This window comes from Terrapene carolina, unplaced genomic scaffold (assembly GCF_002925995.2).
Source record: "Terrapene carolina triunguis isolate 2854851 unplaced genomic scaffold, T_m_triunguis-2.0 Scaffold35022, whole genome shotgun sequence".
Lineage (NCBI taxonomy): Eukaryota > Metazoa > Chordata > Testudines > Emydidae > Terrapene > Terrapene triunguis.
In genome coordinates this window covers 5,051,152-5,071,970 of record NW_020699373.1, presented here as the reverse complement: position 1 = coordinate 5,071,970, position 20,819 = coordinate 5,051,152, and the positions used below count along the sequence as shown (strand labels likewise).

General features: G+C 37.7%; 1 protein-coding gene across 2 annotated transcripts in view; it reads left to right on the top strand.

Moving 5' to 3' along the window:
• The window catches only part of LOC113405010 (caspase activity and apoptosis inhibitor 1-like), a 28,750-nt gene extending 13,333 nt beyond the window's left edge, over positions 1 to 15,417 (top strand). For both annotated transcript variants that reach the window (XM_026646404.2, XM_026646402.1), the window contains exons 5-6: positions 7,468 to 7,541; positions 13,809 to 15,417. In XM_026646404.2, coding sequence (XP_026502189.1) covers positions 7,468 to 7,541; positions 13,809 to 14,146 — 412 coding nt within the window. In that variant the 3' untranslated portion in view covers positions 14,147 to 15,417. The remainder of the gene's footprint in view (positions 1 to 7,467; positions 7,542 to 13,808) is intronic.
• The last annotated feature ends 5,402 nt before the right edge of the window (positions 15,418 to 20,819 follow it).

Genomic DNA, 20,819 nt, shown 5'->3' with positions numbered 1-20,819 from the left:
GGTTTTTTTTTTCTTTTTGCTACAGGTGATATACTGTGGCTATGTGACATACATGATGTGACTGAAACACTATCATTGGCAGATAACTCTGAAACTATAGAAAATGATGGTGATCTTGAAGGTGGATAGTCTTCAGAATCCTGTATGTTGAGGATGGATTCTCCTAAACAAAATAAGTCAATGCAGTTATTTAATTATTATTACCATACTGCTCATTTAGTATTGCTCATTGCATTCACTGACACTCAGTACTACTTTAAAGGTGAAATTGTAATTTATTTAAAAACATTTTTGCTGTTAACAAGCATGTTATCTCTGGAGACACAAATGTAAAGTTTGAGAACTGCAAAACTAAGCATCTCTGATGGTATCTTCTAGACTGAGCACTGAATCCCATTGGATAGATGGAAAGATTAACCTAAATAATCTATTCAGAAGCCCCTGGGACCCCATAATACTGGGTCCCTAAGCCATGAACTATTGGAACTCGTTTACAAAACTTTTCTTTAACATTACATGAATATATTGTCTCATACTATAGAATTAGAATTTATAATCCCTATTCCATGATGAGATCTCTTTGAGCTCTAATATATCTTAATTAAAACTATCTTTATATAGGTTTTTTCCTCAAAAAGCATTTTTATCAAAAAAATCCAATTTAAATAAAAAAAATCCAATTTTTTTTATTTTTTTTTTATTTTTTTTTTAAATCATTGATTTTTATCCACCCTGCTTGCCAGTGCTTCTAGTGGTTATATGTAAATATTGAATAAAACAGGAGCAAAAAAAGATCCTTGTGATACTTGGCAAGTGAGGGTGTCTGGTGGTACAGGTGCAGTTTTCCATCACTATCCTTTGGGTGTGTCCTTGAAGGAAGGACTCAAACTATTTTAGTACATTTCCCCAGGATTTCTGCCACCTCTGTCATGTGGAACAACTACATTTCATGATCAGCTGTGTCAAATGCTACACAAAGCTCCAGAAGAAAGGATGCATGTCTGCCCTCCGTCAGTTGACAGGAGGATATCTCCATCTACATCACTAATGACGTTCCTGTTCTCTGTCTTGGTCTGAGTCCAGTTGTACGCAGTCTAGTGTATTGGCTTCACATCTGTATCATGCCTGGCTTTAGATGCTAGAAACAATTATTGCATTGGACACAAATCATTACTAACATCTAATATTTTGAAGTGATTGAGGAAGAGGGAAAAGCATATGCAGGTGGCAAGAGGACAAATGGGAGTGGGGAAGAATGTGCAGGTGAGGAGGAAGTTGTATACAACAGAGGAAGGGAAAAGGAGATACAAAATAAAAGGATTTAGACCAAGAAAATACTCACCAGATACAGCAGCTCTTGTCAATCAGGTAAGTACTACCTCCACATAAAAATCATATCGGATGTTGAGGAGGCTTGAGCTTCTGATCTAAGGAAGGAAAACTGGGGAATAATCCTTTTGTTTTGTTTTGTTTTTTTGTTTAAATTGACTCCTATTTCTAGTTACTGGTAGGACATTGTGTGAAGTTTTCATTAAGAAGTTACAGCAATCTCCGATCTTTAGATGGACCCTTTTATTAGTTCATTTCCTTTCTGTTCTCCCAGCGTGGGTGGTGGAAGTGCCTTATCTGGTTGTCCAGCACAATTCTTTAGTGAATTGTGGATAGTAGGCACTATCTCTGATATTCTATACTTTTATAATTTTCTTTGAGACTCAGTACACTGGTGTCAGACACTCATCCCTGGTCCTATGTAAGATATTTAACCAGCTTTCATGCCAATCAGATTCTGTAGAATCTAAAGTGGTCACTTAAAAAAAATTATAGTACTTATGGTTGCAAAGAAAGAAAACTTGCCAAATGGAAATCAAGTGTAAGTGATGCAGTGTTGTCTTCCACAGTTCACAGACTTTCTGAAATAACATGGGTTGTTGAATTTAATGATCGCATTTTAGAGCCAATTATTCAAATAAGGTTGTTGTGCAATAGTTCACCTAGCTTGCATAGTTTCTACATTTGTGTGCACAAATCAGGGAGAGTATCGTGCTTACTTTCCCCCCCACTGTGATGCAGCGTACAACAGTAACTTTACTAACTAAAATTTAGTTGCTACCTAAGGGCCTTGTTCAACCCTGGAAGTTGATGTAAATCTCCCATTGTTATCTGAGGAGGATCTATTGTAGGCTAGTATAGGACCCCCTATCTTTGTGATCGTACTAAGAAAAAAATTGTTTCTCTACCCAGAATTTGACCCCTCAAACTTTATGAAATACATTATTTTTTTTAAAAGTTTTTCTAGTATAGTACATTAAATTAGCTTATAATTCCAAGACAAGTTGTAAACTAGAAAATATTGTAAGCAGTTCAAGAATTTTCAGAAACACAGGACTTGAAGCAGATTTGTTTGTGAACATAGGCAACATATAAAAGCTGTAAGCAATGTAATATCCTTTGTTTCTTTTTACCTTGTAGTTTATAGAACACGAGAAAACAAGGCTTTTGATATGTTATTCTGACACTCATAGCTTGTTTTGCATTTGTCCAAATTTACTGAGGCACATCCTGTCATTCCGTTTAACGTTATGCCCTTTCTAATGCAAAATGTAATAAAAAGTATCTTGGACTTTCCATTAAAAGAAAACGTCATCCACAGGGATTTTGGTAAATTTATAAAAATTTGCTCCTTAATCTGCTTCAGAAACAGTTGCGTGTTGCTATTTTTCAAAATGAGCATTGCGGCTTTTATACAGTTAGCTCTCTTGCTTAAACAAATTTGTAAATTTTGGTTGCAGTGGTTAATACTGTATATAATTTTTGAAACCTAAAGACGTATCGGTTTTGATTACGACTTTGTAATACTAGTTGGCCCCCATGAATTTTTGATTATCTAAATATAGGACCGGATCATGCAAATAATCTTGAGCATAGTGCATAATGCTGGTAGGGACTATACCTAGTATTGCCAGCACTGATGTTTAATATGTTGATTTTTATTAGTAATTCACAGACCACTGTGATAATACAGAAGACTTGTTCACTGCAATTAAGTTTTGCATGCAAGAAAATATAGTTCCTCAAAATTTAGGCCCTGTTTTTTTGTTTTTTTTTTTTTAAGGGCCTCACCCTGTTCTTTGATTTTATATTCACAAACCGCATGCACAACTGCACCAAAAATCCATAGATGTCTAATAGCCTGTTTCCATCTGTTAATCACAGAGACTAGTGATTGAAGGGCATTGAATTACAGGCACAGTTAATTGCAAGTACAAAATCATGCCTGCAAAATGAGTCTGCTTCTCAAAATCAGGCTCTGACTGTTCTCAGTGTGTACCAAGGAGAATCTATTGCAGTGTTTCTCATTCTTTTTGGGCACTGAGAGCCCATGAATCAGGTTGCAGTGCACACAGCTGAGCTCAGCCAGAGCTGTCGGAGCTGCTTCTGTAGGGGTGAGTGCAGGGTAATCTCTGCGCGCGTGCACACGGTCACACACACCCTGGGCTTCCCTGAACCCTTCCTCTGTCACACACACCTTGGGCCTCCCATGCGACCCTTTGACATATTTTGGAGGCTGAATTTTGGGTCTTGAAACCTTGACCTAGTAAGTCAGATCAGTCTGGAGTCCAATTCTGTAACATAACTAGTGCTTATTATTTATTTCATCTGTCGTCATCCTCTTGGGGGAAAAAAAACAAACCACCTCCCCTGATACTTCTTCCAAGAGGAATATCTAAGATGATGTGTATGTATTAATTCTTGTCCTGTAAAACTTGATTCTCTTATGTGAAACAGAGAAGAAAATCTGAAATAACTGTTTGAGCCTTGCCAAGGAAAGATCGGTATGGGAAGTCCTTTGCTACCTTAGAAGGAAGCCTGTAAAGTGAAACTCAGGGCTTGTCTACACTGGCAATTTATAGCGCTGTAACTTTCTCACTCAGGGATGTGAAAAAACATCCCTCTGAGCGCAGCAAGTTTCAGCTCTGTAAAGCGCCAGCGTAGACAGTGCACCAGCACTGGGTGCTACGCCCCTCTTGGAGGTGGATTTTTTTTTTTTTTTTAGAGCGCTGGGAGAGCTCTCCCCCAGTGCTCTGCCGCGTCCATACAAGCCACGTTAAAGCGCTGCCGTGTAGACTAGCCCTAACTCTTGTAAATTTACCTTCCTTGTCCTTGCAGAAGAAGGAGATGAGCAGCCTAAAAGAATTAGGCCAGGGTTTTCAACCTCTTTTCATTGCAGCCCCCTAAAAAAATTCAAATAAAGGTGTGGACGAATTTGGAAATTTTAGACCGTCTGCAGACCCTCAGGGATCCATGGACCACAAGTTGAAAACCACTGAATTAGGTACGCTTCACTTTGCAACTGCTGTCAACAGCAAGCAGCAAAAGAGGGAAGGTGTTATTGTTTTGGTAGAGAGGGTCCTTCCAACCTCTAATTTTTAAAAAAATGTATAAAATGCAATAGAACACCACCAAAACAAGGGAGAATGGCAAGGAGACCCAAGGGGAAAATGGAAGTGGAGGAGCTAATTTACCAACATTGGAAGGATGAGAGAAGGGAATCAGCTGAAAAAGGAGGGCAGGAGAGAGCTGTGGCTGACTTCGAAGATTAGCACAGACTCCCTCATAGAGCATAACTCCCTGATTCTGACTGTTTTCTTTCCTAACAGCCAGGAGGCACAGGGAACTGCAAACTTTAGCATCCACTTGTTAGCCAAGGTTGATATGGAAAATGAGGATATGAGGCCTGCAGCCTCCAAGGCATTGCCTTAGTCTTAAATCAAGCATATCTCCTGCTCCCCACACCTGGGGGATATACTGAGGTTCGCCCCACTTTTGTATCTGCTTTTGGCTGCTGGGTGTCTGCTGTTTTACACCGGTGTAAATTAAGAGTGACTGACTTTGGCCCACTGTCCTTATGCATTTGAATTCTTTTTATTAATATTAAGAAAATAAACCAAATATAGACTGCTCTGCCACTGCTTGGCCACAAGATGGTGCATGACACCTACTTATTAAAATCCAGCTGGTGAAGTTTCATCAGCAATTCAGTCAAACCCAACCTATTATGATAAAATAAAATGTGCTGTAAAAGATTGCCTTTGGGACCCTTTTTTTTTGACAGCAGGTGGTCTTTACAGCAGGGATGCTTTTTTTTTTTTCTTTTCTTTTCTTTTTTTACTAAAACAGTTGATATGGTCTAAATATCAGGGACACATTCTGCAGCAGGTTTTGCTATATAATTTCCAATTGACAGAAAAGTCTTTATTTTTTGTTAGGTAAAAAGAAATGTAGCTATTTCTATTACTTTTACTTAAAGCAAACTGCATAGTTAGAAATAAGGGGTTGCTGTGAGGTTGCTGCCAAAGGCATGATTCTGATTCTTGAATAATATTTTGGCTTTAAGACTCAGGGCAGCAGAAGCTTTATTACTGCAGAGGTGACACTGCTTGGCATCTTTCCCCCTGGAAACTATTTGATTGTGTCAGAGCTGACCCTGCTGCTTGCCAAGGAGCAACGTCGCCATCAGCAATGGAAACAGCCAGTCAGTTACTCTCCTTGGCAATAGGGTAGAGTGCAAGTTTTTGGGTTGTGTTAACCCTCCCACTCCTCGCCCCCCGAGGCTGGGGCAGGAAGGAAGGAAAGTCTGAGAACCTGCTTAACATGTTTAAAAGATCACATTAAAGCAAAATTAATTTTCTCTTAGAATTTCTGGTTTTGGATATAGCATCTAAGAGCTAATACAGCCTGAAATGTCTGACCTTCCAGAGACAAAGCAAAAATCATTCTGTGGGGAAACATTTGGGTGGCTCCTAGGATGAGGGAAGCTCACATAAACAAGCTCCCTGTTCAGCATAGCTCTTTCCCCACTTGGGCTCTTTTCCTTCTTATTTCTACCCCCTCTGCCATCCTTCTGCTGGAAATGGAGAGCCAAACAGAATTGAAACCTTGGGATTTGGAATAACATCTCACCCAGCTTCAGCAGGTAGGAAACATACTAGAGAGAGGAAGGAAGCGCATGATCCTCACCCAGTCTCTTGCAAAAGATACAGGTTAAGTCAAAGTGAGTGTGTGCTATCAAGCCAAACATTCAGTTTTTTGCATAACTATTGCATCTGTGTGTGCAAATGCCCAGTCACCTTCCTAAGCATTTGTTTGCATGGTTGTGATAACTATATGCATGTCTTTGTGTGCAAACTTGTGGGAGAAATGGAGGGCCAATCAGAATTGATTACAATGTCTACTACTAGTGGGGAAAGTAGCCATCAAAATAGGTGTACCCTTGTTTGCATCTGTGTAGCAAATTGGGGCTGGTTAGAAATGCTGTACAAAATGAAGAGATTCCCTCCCAGTTGTTTTATTAGCCTGACATTCTAAACTGAAACACATCTGTGATTATTTAATAGAAAAACAGATCTGCAGCCACCTTGTTAAGAAAAAACTTGTATAAGGCCATAGTTGAAAAGTAACTAAGTCTTGAGTATTGAAACTGTGAAATTAGAATATGGTAAGATCTATGGTAATACTATCTCTTTTTTATGGTCCGATATAATACCTACAAGCAGGTCGGTTGCTTTGATTACATGTTAATATAATACATACTACACAAACTTTAGACAAGAAAACAGCTGAGGTATGAAATTGGGTAGATGAATATAAAATAATTTTACTGCCAAAATGCTCATTAAACTCAACAATTGGATTCTCTTATGATTTCAGGATCTTGCTGTAAGCAGTGTCTGCCCTTTTCAGGCGCATCTAACAATCTCTCATTTATACTTCCCCGCTTTGTATAAATAATGTCCTTTGAAAATTGTAGGGAGATAGCAGGCCACAAATGTGTTTCCATGGCTCTTAGGTTATTTTTTGTTTGCTGCTGTGCAACATGAAGTAATTCCAGGCTTGACACCTTAGAGTGGGAGGGTGTAGGAATCTTAGAATTAAAAAAAGGTGACTATTTTAAGGTAGGGAAAATAGATATGGAACCCAGGTCAATAGTCTGGCTGAATTTGCTTTTTAAAAGCAATTCTTCAGTGGTAACATTAGTTTCTGGTGAGGGTGAAAATAGCTACTTAATTCTAAAAGTAAACAGCAAATATCCCTTGAATGCAACTGAAACTAGATTTTCGAAATTCCTGCCTGTGACAATTTATGCTGCATTTTGCAAATAAGCACCTCATATTCAGAAGATACTGCCAATTATGATTATTCATTTGTAGGACCAGTGCAATGAGGATAATTAACTTTGATCTTGTATGTCACTGAGGAAAGCAGAAAAATACCATGGTGTTGTAAAGTGCTTAAAATAGTTGTAAAGTATATGTAAACTCTTGTTGGCCCCTTTCATACAGAACCTGCCTTATTCAGGCTATCAACAAATACTACACGCTAATGTAAAGGAAATGTTTCTTTGAAACAGTCCTCTTCACTTTATATAATAAAGTGTGCAAATTAAAATGTGTTCTTGTTTGTTTCCAGACAAGACAACAATGTAGATTCTACTTCTTCTCTGAGGGAAGACAGCAAACTGGAAGGTCTGGAGTCAAAACAAGGTATGTATTAGAGAAAGCTAAAGTCTTGTGTTCTTGGTAGTGATCATTTCAATAGCCAGTGACTGTCAGCCTGGATACTTGAACTAGTAGTAATAATAACAGTGACGCATCCTCAGTGGAATCAAATGCTCCCAGACATCTGTGCCACCTAGACAGTATAGAAATGAAAAAATGATTAATCACTTTTTTAAAGAACAAAACAAAAAAACAAAACCCAAAACATGGGCCTAATTTTCAGAAGTGCTGAGCAATCAAAATTCCCATTGATGCTCCAAGAGGAGCAGAGTGTTCTTTTGAATGACATGGGGGCATTTGTTGCCTTCATGCTGAAATATTGACATTCAAAAGTCCTCCCCACTCTTCATTTTTGCACTGTACCCATAGTGATCTGTAGTGGCAGAAGAGAGTTTGGTGGGTTTTATGTATATTTAGACCCTACTAGTGCTGGATCACTAGACCAGGATCTTATTAAGATCCTCCTGTTTCTTCCCTGGACTGTGTAGGAAAAATTAAATTAAAAGGTTTTGGGGAAGTGTATTTTTATCATGAAGTTGATGCTATCTTTTCACTTTGTTCAGTATGATAACCATTTGCAGCAGCAAGAGATTAGGTAAATCTGTTGTATAAGCAACTAGCCATTCATTGCTCTTCCTAATTCCTCCAGAACTTCAAGTCCTAATAACATAATAGTAACTGTCCTGAAGTAGACTGTAGGTCCATTTTTAACTAGTGGGATGAACTGACAAAGCAGTTTTCAGCAGAAGCAAATCTTCAGATCCATAAATTAAAACAAGTAGCTATAAGCAAAAAACAAACCCTTTAAAAACCAACCCAAATCCTGCCTCAGCTTGGGGTCCATGCAGTTCTCAGTATCACACTCTGTGTGGAGTCCTGCCTTCCTATAGGCATTCTTCTTGCTCCCAGCAGATATTGTTAAAGCCTCTTCCCTGAGCCCAGGTCCAACGGAAGGAGAAAGGATGGCAGTAGAGTTTTACTTTCAAAATAAGCAGCCACCTGATTTCTCCAAGGCTGTGTGGCTGGTTCAGAGGATCTGCAATCCTGGTTCCCATCCCTCTCCTGCCCCTCTGAGTTTTGCAGGACTGGAGCTCTTTGTTGCTAGGGGAGCACTACTGAAGCTCTGCAGGAGCACAGTTAATAACTCAGCTGTGGGAGAAGGGAGTATAGTTGAGGGGAAGCAAGACTGCAGGCCCTCCCACTCTCCTGCTTCTCACTTCTGGCCATCCAGCTGAAGAGGAACTTTGATCATCTCTCTCTCTTTGGATGTAAATCATTCTAAATACTGATCACCTTCCTTTGGATTATTTCACATTCCTTTTTCTTGATGCTGGTGTGACCATAGTTGGCATTCCATCACTCGACATAATCCCTTTACAACTTGTTGCCAAAGATCTATCTTTGCTGAATTCGGTTCATTTCACTTAAAGTCAATGTTTCTGAAAGTGTTACTCACTTTGCAGGTTCAAACTGTACGTAGGAAAGGTATGTATTGTACATATCTCCTTAAAGGCAGTGATTATTTGGGGCCTTATCTAAAAGAAAGCTGCTTCTGTACTCCAAGTGCAAACTGAGCAATACTCTTGACGTTCCAGATTTTGTAGAAATACAAACAAGCCAGCATTTGGTGTGATCGCACCAATATGGCAGCTTTTGGTGATCAGGTGGGGACAGATGAGCCTTCTTTTTTTGTAGCCTCCAGGAAAGAGAGGTACAAAATCAGCTTTTCATGATCACTATGGAATCATTCATTATAGAATCATTCTGGTGATTCTAGTGTCTTTGTTTTTTTAGGACAGACAGAAATGCACTGGGTTAAGCATTCATGTACTGCTGTGATGGGCACTGGATAAAATACTAAGACAGATAGTGATGTACTTTTGATTCCCTACTGTACGTTGGAAGCTGCTTTTAACCTGCATCAGCTCCTCTTTTAGCTCGGCTATTTCATGAACACTGTATAACAACTGCCAGTATTATTTTATATGTGACACTAGAATTATAGCTGCTTCTATTTCAGCCTGTTTATTTTCATTTGGACTTATTATACATAGTAATGTCAGAAATAACTTTCAAATCAGTAAATGCTGCAGATTCTCATGAACTGTATTCCTCTTATGAGGAGCCAATATTATTTGCTTCCTGCAACTTTTATTTCACAATTCTGAGTCCTATCTCAACAGCTTTGCAAATGGTTTATTTTTTTGAAGTAGCTAGTGAGGGGATTTAAATGGAGGGAAGAAGTAAGAATGTCATAAAAGCTGCAAAATTGTTAGGAGCAGGATGCCATGACTTTGTGAGAAACGCTTTAAATATTGCTTGTTGCACTGTATGGAGTGACCTCGGAATTGACAGATTTCCTGCAGACCTCTTTCACTCCTTCTGTGCTATCTCAGGGAATTGATGACTGCTGCAGGTGATTGCTTCATTGTCCTTTTTTATGACTTTATCAACCACGGTATCATGATGGCTTTGGGCAATGACAGCAGCGCTTCTCAAGATGTTAGCTTTAAAGAGCTTTTGAGAATATGGGCATAAATTGTAAAATATAACTTAGTAATCATTCTTCTTCCATGCTGGAGCCTGTGATGCTACAGGAAAAAAAAGGTAGAAAACAAAGCGGGCTAAGCAGAAGTGAGTAAAATATGGTTAAAAAAGGAATTAAGTGTGCTGAAATGAATTTCACAACTGTAGCTGAAGGAATAAGTACAAGCTATCTAAATGAAAAAGATAATGAGAAAAATGCCATCTGAGACTTTTATTACTGTGTAAAATTACAACCGCAAAAGAGGGAAATGAAGCTCATCGGCTAATTAAACAACATTTGTAGGTCAGTGGTTGTGTGATTACTGTGCATTGTGCTGCCATGGAGACTCCTAATTCTCGATAGAACCCAGGACAGCCTGTACCTTTGAAGGCTGGGGAGCTCCCTATTCTATACAGATAGTGGGACAGGAATTAATGACCCAGTTTGTTAGTAGTGTTCAGGTTTTTCCACCCCCTCCATCTGATCAGTTCGAAAGCGAAGATTGGCAGTAAGGCTAAGCATGCTCAGAGTTTAACTTCTGAACTTTGAACTAGGCTCCTCAAATACAGTTTGTTTTCTTGCCCCATGGAAATGTAGTCGTGCTAAGTAAATATGGACTGGTGCTTCGTAGCAAGACAGAAGAATTTCCATTCCTTTATCTTAATGATTCCCATTCCTTGTGGTCTTTCTGTGAAGTTAAAGTTAGTAAGATTTTGTTCAGAGTCCACTCATCCCTTTCTGTAGGCAGGGAGAGGATGAGTGAAACTTGCATCTGAGGTAAAAATGCAGTTTTTGAGGTTGCCGTGAAGGCATTTTAGAGACGGCAAACTACCTCAAACACATCACTTCTGTGGTGTTGAAGACTTTAGTAGGGGACTGATGGGCCTTATATATTAATGCTTACTGCAAATTCCTCCATGTGATGTTGAGGATTAGAAGAGGACACATTTTTCATGGAGTTAAATTGTTTTAACCAATAAAACCAGGTTTTGCTCCCAAAAAAGTCATAATTCACCTAATAAGTGCCACAAAACAAAAATCCTATATATCAATGTGATCAACAATGCTAATCTCCGGAAGCAAGAGTTTATAGGAATTTGATCATTTTCCCATACCTGACTAAATTTATGATGATCTTGCTCTTGGAAACGTGTGGCTGTGTATGCTTTACACATCGTATGCTGTTTACGTGTGTGTTAGTATGCTTTTGCATCCATGTTCAGTAGCTGAAGTTACAAATCTGGGACTGCACATGTTGAGTAGCTAAGGCCTCGATTCAGGAAAGCATCCCTATTTTGGACAGCACTTAAGTCCTGAATAGGGACTTGTGTGCTTTCTTAAATCTGGACCAAAACTCCAGAATTGAGGATGTGTATGTTTCTTTTGAACTCTTTATACCAGCACTCAGATTTAAGTTTTTATTTAGGGTAAATAAAACCCAGCTGGCTATCTTAAATATGCCTCTAGTGTTTATAAAACAACTTAAGGAAACTTATTGTTGACTAGGTAGTTGGATGAAATACAATTCCTCCTCTTTTTTTTAAGCAAGGAAAGTGCATTTATTATATATTTTTCTTGGTGTTCAATATTGATTTTTCACCCCCTCAGGACAACAGTTATGTCATAAAAGCCAAGAAAAATATGTTTTTCTAAAGATTTTCCTTCCCTGCTCATATGCAAACATGCGTACACTCCAAAAAGCATTTCTTCTAAGAGTTTCATAGAAGGGGTAGAGTTTTCTAATGCGTTCTTTTTCACTTAAAAGGAAAAATTGATCTCTGGCAAAATTTGTTGCTTAAACTTATTTTGGAACCAGACATTTTAATTTCAGTTGTCCATATCCTACCTGTTAATCTTCACACAGAATTTTCATCGAATGAAAGGAATTCTGTGCAAAGTTCAAGGGGAATATGGCCCATTATGGGTATGGAGAGTTTTTCAGTTCTCCTTCCTGTTTTCCAGAAATGCCTCTCACCCATGTAGCTGCATTCTGGTGATATGCTATACAACCATAGGCACCAAAATATGAACAAGCATCTCTAAAGGCTGACTTCTAAAATTTCTTTTCAAAGATGCATACTGTGCTGTTATTTGAAGAGGGAGGGAGAATGGTTCATGTTGGGACTAAAACACATGCTCTCAGGGGAATTGTCATTAGTATTTAGAATGATTAGCAAAATCCTTTCTGTAAGTTTTGCAACAATAAAATATTAAATGTGAGCATCTTGAGGAAAACCCCAGAGATACAAAGACAATTAGTTAAAGGCATCAAACCCCGGCTCCCTGCTGTATTAGACTACATTATCAATGTATTCTTTATAACCTGAGCTTTAGTAAAACTCAAATTGCCTGGTGTCCAAGAACAGCAATTCACAGAGGAAGTACTGCATTGGTTTCCAGTATATCAGTGGCTTTGTTGTTGATGAGCAATACTGGCAGATCAATAATGCTTCCCAGCCTTGGAGATTTGAGATTTAGGAGCTAAAAGAACAGATGGAGAAAACTAGTAATTCTTAAAAGTCATCCACGGAAAGGAAACATTTTTAAAGCAGTTGGCAAAAGGCTAATTTTAAAAAGGGAAGTTTAAAAAAGGAAAATTACTAAGCATTGTTATGCTATCTAGATGTTTATATCCTAATGCTGATATGCTCTGAAACTATCATTTTGTTTTGTCATTATGCAGTACAGGACCTTACTGTGTATGAATGTACCTTTTGCCTTATATCTTCAGCACACAGTGAAAAGTTATTTGTATTTTTAAAATGCATTTATTTAAATCTATAATTTCATTTTTTAAGACTATTTATGAATTAACAGCCTTAACTATTGTATAATGACCCTATCAGGAGCCACTATTAAACCCTCGGAATCAGTAATTTTGCCATTTTGTTGCAATAAATAACAATATTTATTTTAAGCAATAAGCAATATTATCAGAGCGTATCCAAAGATAAAAATGATGCCCAAGCACCAAGTACTTGCGGCGCCAAGGTGTCAAGAATGATAGTATCTCTCTCTTTACGGTGAAGTTGTGAGTATTGGTGATGGAGGTTTTGCTAGTTTCACTTACTATTCTGCTTTTTCTAATTAAACTCTTCCTAATAAACCTCTGCTTTTAATGAAAAATAAAAACCATCACCACCATTTCTCTTATAATTTTACTGAGCTGACCCAAATCCATCTGAAATACTTCACTAAAAGGCTTAGATAATTGTAATGTATGACTTTTTTTTTTTTTTTTGTGCATCTTCATTGGCTATGGTATTTTTCCTTTATGGTAATTTGTAAAGTAATCAAAGTATTTTTAAACTGCATTTGAGAATTAAATTTACTTCTAAAATAATAAACTGTTCCCCACATCAACTTTGATTTTGTAATGCAGAAGCTTCATTGTAATATAAAACCTTATGACATTTTTAATTAGGAAAATAGATCATGTAACTCCATATGATGGAATAAATTTTTCAGGCACTGCTGCTTTGGTATATTGCATGTTTTTCTAAATTGGAATAAAAAATGCATTAAAACTTGTCTAAATTAGATCAGTCTTAAAAGTTGGGGGAGGGAAAAGAAGAGGAAATACTGGTCTGTAATTTATAGATGGGTTTTGTCATATTCTGAATCTGAAGAGAAACATTTCTATGCAGAGGCAGTGTCTAAGATGAAAGGGAAATTTTTGTTAGGCTCCCTGCACTGCATGGTTATTTGTTACATTTGTGTTACAGGCAAGGGAGAAGATAGTGATGTCCTCAGCATAAATGCAGATGCATATGATAGTGACATAGAAGGCCCATGCATTGAAGAGGAGAGTCCAGATGTGCCAGAAAGTGCTGTCAGAACTGGAGCTGGTCAGATAGATGACCTTCAGAAGGACATTGATAAAAGCGTGAATGAGATACTGGGGTTGGCAGAATCCAGCCCAAAGGAGTCTAAAGCAGCAAACTTGGCTGTTGCTCCATCAGAAGATGTTCAGCCATCAGCACAGCAGCTGGAGCTCCTGGAGCTTGAGATGAGGGCCAGGGCTATTAAGGCTCTGATGAAGGCTGGCGATGTAAAAAAATAGCCCTAAGCTTGCTTCATTTTAATATTTTTTATATTTGTTTTGAAGGGTGTGATGTCTGTTCTCTTCAGTGCTAAAGTGCATTTGGATTGGGCATGACATTCCTCATTCAAACCCTTTTGTGTATCCTGACCTGTGGCTTAAATTGTTGATAGTTGGTTTTCGTTGCCTTCGGCATGCTGCTTCTGTGACTTATACAAATGGATTGGTTTGACACTGCACTAGATCAGTGTCTCTTTTTGCTGGGTTATCACTTGACATGAATCGGGAAGAAGTCATAGATCTATGCCAGGATTCTGGGTGCCTTTAATAAAGGTTAAACGAACAGTGTAGGTTCTTCATAATTCCTGTAGTTAGCAATTAAACTGCTAATTTATTTGTTTTTTTTTTCCTCCTGAACTTGTTAGCAATTTAAGTAACTTGATTTCCATGTGCTTCTTAAAAAGGTACTATTCTGAAGAGGTCTTCTGTGGCGTGACAGTGCTCATATCTGCTTGCAACACTCTGATATGATTTGAGATGTTTATTTCTCATTGGGCCCCAGCTTTTAGGAATATAAATGAACTAGTTAAAATTGAATGACAATTTACTTTGGGAGATTAACAGCATGCTTAATTTTTAGAGAGCTAAAATTGCTAAGAAGAATTTTTTTCGGTAAGCAATCTAAGTTAATTATTGTTAGAGAAAGTAATTCCAGTGACAAACTATGCTAGTAGGTGTTTTTATACTGCTGGTCATTTTATTTGGCTCGTCTCCTCCCACAATTATTTTATCATGTACATCTCAGCTGAAAACAGGAAAATGAATGCTTTGTTTCTCTCATTGTGAGATTTTGTTAATTCAGCACATCATCTTGTGAGATTGGATAATGCAGTGGATCAGAAACTGTTTAAAGATTTCTGATTTTGAGCTCAAGTTTTTGATATTTAACTGATTTAATCTTTTCAGATCCCCTGTAAATAGCTTTCTAGAAAGACGGTGTAATTTATTTTTATGCATTTTTGTAAGGATTCAAAAATCATAAACTCATTCTTCATTTTAAGGATGTTTCTTTATAAATAATTGCTTTTATACAACTTGTTTTCCTATAATTTGGTAACTGCAACAAATTAATTTTGATTGTTTAGAAGTGGTGCTATTTTTATAATTGAAAGTATATTTAAAAGAAACTTTTGATTTTGTTACATCCCAGGTGTGAGTCTAATTCTTGTTAAATATTGTTAAATAAAATAAATGGTTCATTACATGTTGCTATATTGGATTTTCTGTTTGCTTCTTATGCAAATAAGCAAATGAGATGTTTATTAAATAGTAAGAAAACAAACTAGTAACTCCTATATGCTGTTTTTGAAATGTTTTCCATTATTTACATCTGCAGGCCTTGTTTTAGTGATGCACAATGCCCAAAATGCTCTTACAAGACTTGAAAGAGCTTCCTTTAGTTGGTAAATATGTGGGCATTGACTTTGGTAGCAGGTTCTTTTTGTGTGGTCTTAAAGATGAAGCAAGATTGATTTTTGTTGTTGTTGTTTAAAATAGTACCAACCTACTGCAGCATAAATTTGCTTGTAAAATAAGGACATTATTAAATGCAGCTGAGAGGATTCTTATGGTGAGTACTCTTCAAAGGGCAGAAGAGGCCTGAGTGAATTGCATCTGGTTTAGTCACCATATTGATGACCCTAACTTTTATCTACTATATGTAGCAGTTGGAGGATGTTCATCAGAATGTATGTGTGAGGGAGAATGGACCTAACCAATTAGTTACTGCACAGAATCCTGCTTACCAAGTCAGCCTCTAGTGCTGTAATTTTATCTTATTTTCGGGGCAATTTGGGGATTTCTTTGCAGATGAAGAAAAGGAATATGGCAGAAGGACAGCAGGTGAGACCTAGATCTGCCTGGGAGATTCCTAGACTGTAAAGTCACAGGAGAGTGAGGTCGTTTTGCTATAAAATCTATTTTCCTATTGCTGTAAATGTATAATTCCCATAATTAAGGCACTGAATACCTCATGTATGCCCCTCTGCATGGCAGTTGAGCATCTCACCTGTAGGGACATTCTCCTCTTAAGTTATACTAGTGCAGCCGCATATACCTTGCAAGATTACACCAGTATAACTGACAGGAGAACTTGATCCTTAGTGTTTGCTCCTGTTGCTCTTCCGTTTCTAGTTTGCATTTGCCAACTCTTCCTGTTATTCTCCATAGTATTGACAATGCTTGTCAAAGCCCAGAAAATATAAACAATAAAACATCTTATTCTTAAAACTGGAGAAAAATGAACGGTAATATCAGTGGTTAATCTCTTGTGGTCTGTGTTGATCACATGACCATTCATTCTGTTGATGAGATTGATAGGTGCACCCCATCAGCTTGTGTGCTGACAAATGTTTATGGATTCACAGCCTCCCTTACCTGCTGGCACTCCTCAACCACATCCTCACCACAGGAAGGGTGGCTCCTTCCATGCCGCAACTCCCATGGCTCCCAGGATACGTCTGCCAGGTCGTCGAGCCATGAGAGCTTATTTCACAGAGCAAACTTCACTGAGTAGGGCATACCTCAGAGGAGCTCTGCAAAGCCAAAATGTAAATTGACTTAAGCTCGGAAATGCATGCTGAAGGTAGTCCGTTATGATCTGACTGGTTAGAGCATTCAGTTCATGAGGGTCAACTTTCCACACACAATCCATAGTATCAGTGATGCATCCTGGGTTATTAGCAAACCAGGAAGTACTGCCAGGAGTAGTTCCAGGGATGATTCCTTTTTTAATGGTAAATTAAAATACTGCTTTACTCAGTTTTCCCACTGTCTGGTTAGTGAAGGCATTAAAGCACTAATTTCTGAGTTCAACTGCATTTTCATATTGGCTTTTCAGGTCACCTTTAAGGGTTCAGTTTATGGTGTATTGATATTTTAATTTCAAAGGTGGTTATTTCAAGGTCTATAGCAAGAAATCCCATATTCTGAGCTTTTGTTAATGTGGTACAGCAGAGAAAAAGGTTTACTATGCATGTGATAAAGAAGGTAAATAATTGAACTTGAAATGAAAAAGAAGAGGAAGGGTTCCAGGAAAATTAAATAAAGACATTTACAAAGAAATAATTGTCTGATTGTTTTTGTGTATTATAAAAGAGACCACATGTGATTGATTACTCAAGGGCTAATTCATTTTTTGGATACTGAGCTGTTGCTGCTATGGTTTAGGGATATATATCAGCCGCATTACACAGGCTTCTGCATTGATTCATCCTCTCTTTATTCACTGTGCAATTAAACTATTCAGTGTATTTTAAATGCTTACTAGACCATATTTTATTTCACTTTTAAATGTCTCCTTGTGTTTTTTCTCTTTAAAAAATAATTTTAGTATTTCACATTGGAAGGTATGGCAATTGGTTTGGAAAATACAGTCCTGAATTATTTATGGAATACTCTTAAAATAATTTTACATTGTTTTTCAATTAGCAAGTTGGAAGCCTTAGCTGATTCAGGATAAAAAAAAAAAATCATAGCCTAGTAGGATGGAAGCTTGGACATTGGTCAGTATTAAGGGAAAGACCCTGCCTCAACTTTCTGAGGACCAAAGAAATAGTTTATTAAAATGAATCTTTGCTGCCCTAGGAGTTCCTCTTTTCTCTCTGCTGGCAAGACCGTATTTGTATTACATAAATAAAAAGGTGCAACTCCCCAGAGAGTCAAAAGTACCAATTATTCCTGGTGAGAGGCTTTAATGTATTTTTTATGGTGACTTGATAGAGGGAACAATAATTAGACTTCAGAATGTCATTTTTAAGAGAAAAATTATAGGCCTTTCCACTGAACAATTCAGATTTGTTTGTAGCTTTCTTTTTATCATAGTATTTGCTCTTGCAGGGAAATGTTTTGCCTAAAATGCTGGGAAACCATAGTCTTGGATAATTTGTTTTAATACATCTGTGCTAAGGTATTTTCTCTTTCACTGTTTAAAATAATAATTATTATTAATGACAATGTGTTAAAGGTTTGATGACTAACATCCGTTTACTTCATAGGATTTAGAAAAGCAGCACACACACACACAAAGCAGGTCACCCACATAGATGACTTGGTTAAAATGCTTCCATTATAATGTGGTGGTTGTTAAAGGCCATATTAAGCACTGTGCTCCAAATCATACCAAACTGGCGAACCAGGAAAATATTTCTATAGGGGGAGGCCCCTTTGACTGTGGGTGCCCTGCCTGCAGTTCAAGAGACTACAACTCCCATGAACAGCAGCAGCAAGGGAAACCTGCAGTTCTTCGTTGCTGTGATCGGGCAGCTCGTCACTCAGCTAATTGGGTCTGAAATCATTCAGGGCTATAAAGATCATGTATGCCCATTATTGCTAAGCACAGCTCAAACTACAAAGGCTGAACTAATTTTTATATCATTCTTACCCCTGTGGTGTAAGTATCTTAAGGTTTTAAAAAACAAAGCCATTTCTTTTTTAAAAAATAGTGGGTTTTGCACACGGAACCTAATAGCAAACATAGTATTTTATAAGCACTACTAAGCTTTACAAGCATTGCTTTTGCTTTATAAGATCACTGACGTAGGTAAGCATTGTGCCCATTTTATGGATGTAAAATAACTGCAGGTGAGAGTTTTGCAACAGATTATTTGGTGGGGAGGAGAGACGAACTGGTTAAGTCATCGATGCAGAAACGTGAAGAAAAGGAACATGAGTTTAGGAGCACAGATACCAAATTAACAACTGATTATGAAGCCCTGCAGTTTAGTCACGGTAATATAAACCTTCATGTTTATTGCTAAGTCAATCTGCAATATGTGGAGAAAAAAAGTTTATTATGGTTACCTTATTTACAGCCAAATTTAAATGTTAAAATACTGCAATTTTTTTGTCAAGTCTCATGTTTTATGGTCCTTTCTTGCCATTAATATTAAAATATGTAAACAGGATACATAAAAGGTGAAGAAAAATCTGAAGCCTGTAAAAAGGTTTTTGTTGCATACTAGTTAATCAAACTGACTCTAGTCAGAGGGGGAAAGAACCAAAGAGCATAACTGTAAATATTGCATGGTTATTAAACTGTAGAGGACAAGTAATCATCTCTGTTTAAAAATGCATGTTCATATGGTAGACCATCCCTTTTTTAAATGCATGGTAAGAGTCTGTCCCTTTCCATAGGATCTGCCTTGACTATTGTCAAAATTTAAAGTTGAATTTTTGCTTTTTGCATCTGGTGACCCTGCAGAGTTGGTAAACATGGAAAAATTAATTGGAGGACACATCCTGCCACAGCTAAGGCATAAGTCTTTTCCAGCTTCAGTTTCTGTAAAACCTTTTTAAATGTTCCAAGGACCCAACCAGCTCTATTCAAGGATCAGCTTTCAGCCTACCACCTTGTATAACAGCATAGCCATTGTTCCTTCTAAAGGAGCTGATTTGTTAAAGGAATTAATCTTCATACCAAACTGAAGTATGGTAGAACTGTTTAATACTGTAAATGACTAGTTAGAATGTTCAGCATTAATACTTGGGGACTTAAATATGTGTGGGTTTTTTGCTTCCTTTCAAAGTACAGCAGAACTTCAATAGTTCCTTCTTCGGCTTATCTGCAAATTTGATAATTCTTTCAAAAAAACAGCATCATCCCACTACTACTTAGGAGAGGTTGAATACGTATTACAGAGAGGTCTCATTTCTAAGACTGTTGTTTTAAGAATATTTTACTGACATGCTGTCATATTATCCATAATGAAATTGTCAAAATAAATTAACAAAGCACATGTGATGCCATGGCCATGGTTTTTCATCTCTTACTTTCTAATTTGTAAACCTGGGGCTGTTCATGCCATATGATCCACGTGGAAAGACACTGAATTCAGTGTGGCTGCGCAGTGGTAACAGGGACCACTTGCAAGGATCAGACTGCAGGGCTGGTGCCCTAAATTGGTGAATCCTGTCCTTGGTGCTGATTAGCCAGAGTGTACACCACCAGAATATTAAAATCACTGTGCATTTGAGAAAACCAACTTGCTAGTTCATTATAGATTTCATTAAATAACAGAGTCCTCAATATTAAATGAATTAGCAGAATACTTTTTCAGTACACCCGTCTGAAAATGCACGTCCGCTTTGCTATAGCCATAGATTAGCATTATTTTCTGATGGCAATCCAATCCAGAAACAATAAAGGAGGAGAGCGGTGAGCTGCTTGGCCACCAGCTCCACCTCCCTTCCCATTTGCCGCAGAGGAAGATAATATCACTACTGTTCATTAAATAGCAATAGGCCAAAGAGAATGAACTTGGTGAAGTAAGATCTATGGTGGATGAAAAACTGCAGGCCTCATAAAGCTGTTTGGGGTATAATATATGCATACCATTGAAAGCTGTAATCAGTCCCAAGAATCAGTGGGCAGTGTTTGACACAGTAGAGGTGTAAACCTGATCAGAAATGTAATTTAGAATAGCAAGCCCTTTATGTTAGGGATAGCACTGGGGGGGAGAGATGAAGGAGAACCACTATTCTCCAAATACCAACTTTTCTATAGGCCTCCAAGGTTTGCATTTAGCATGAAGAAGGATTTTTCAGGTTAATTGTGCAAGTAAGGCAAACTGTGAATCCCTTCATCGGGAACATAAATTCCAAGGTCTGCTGTTGTTGTGTTTAAACAAATGTGGCA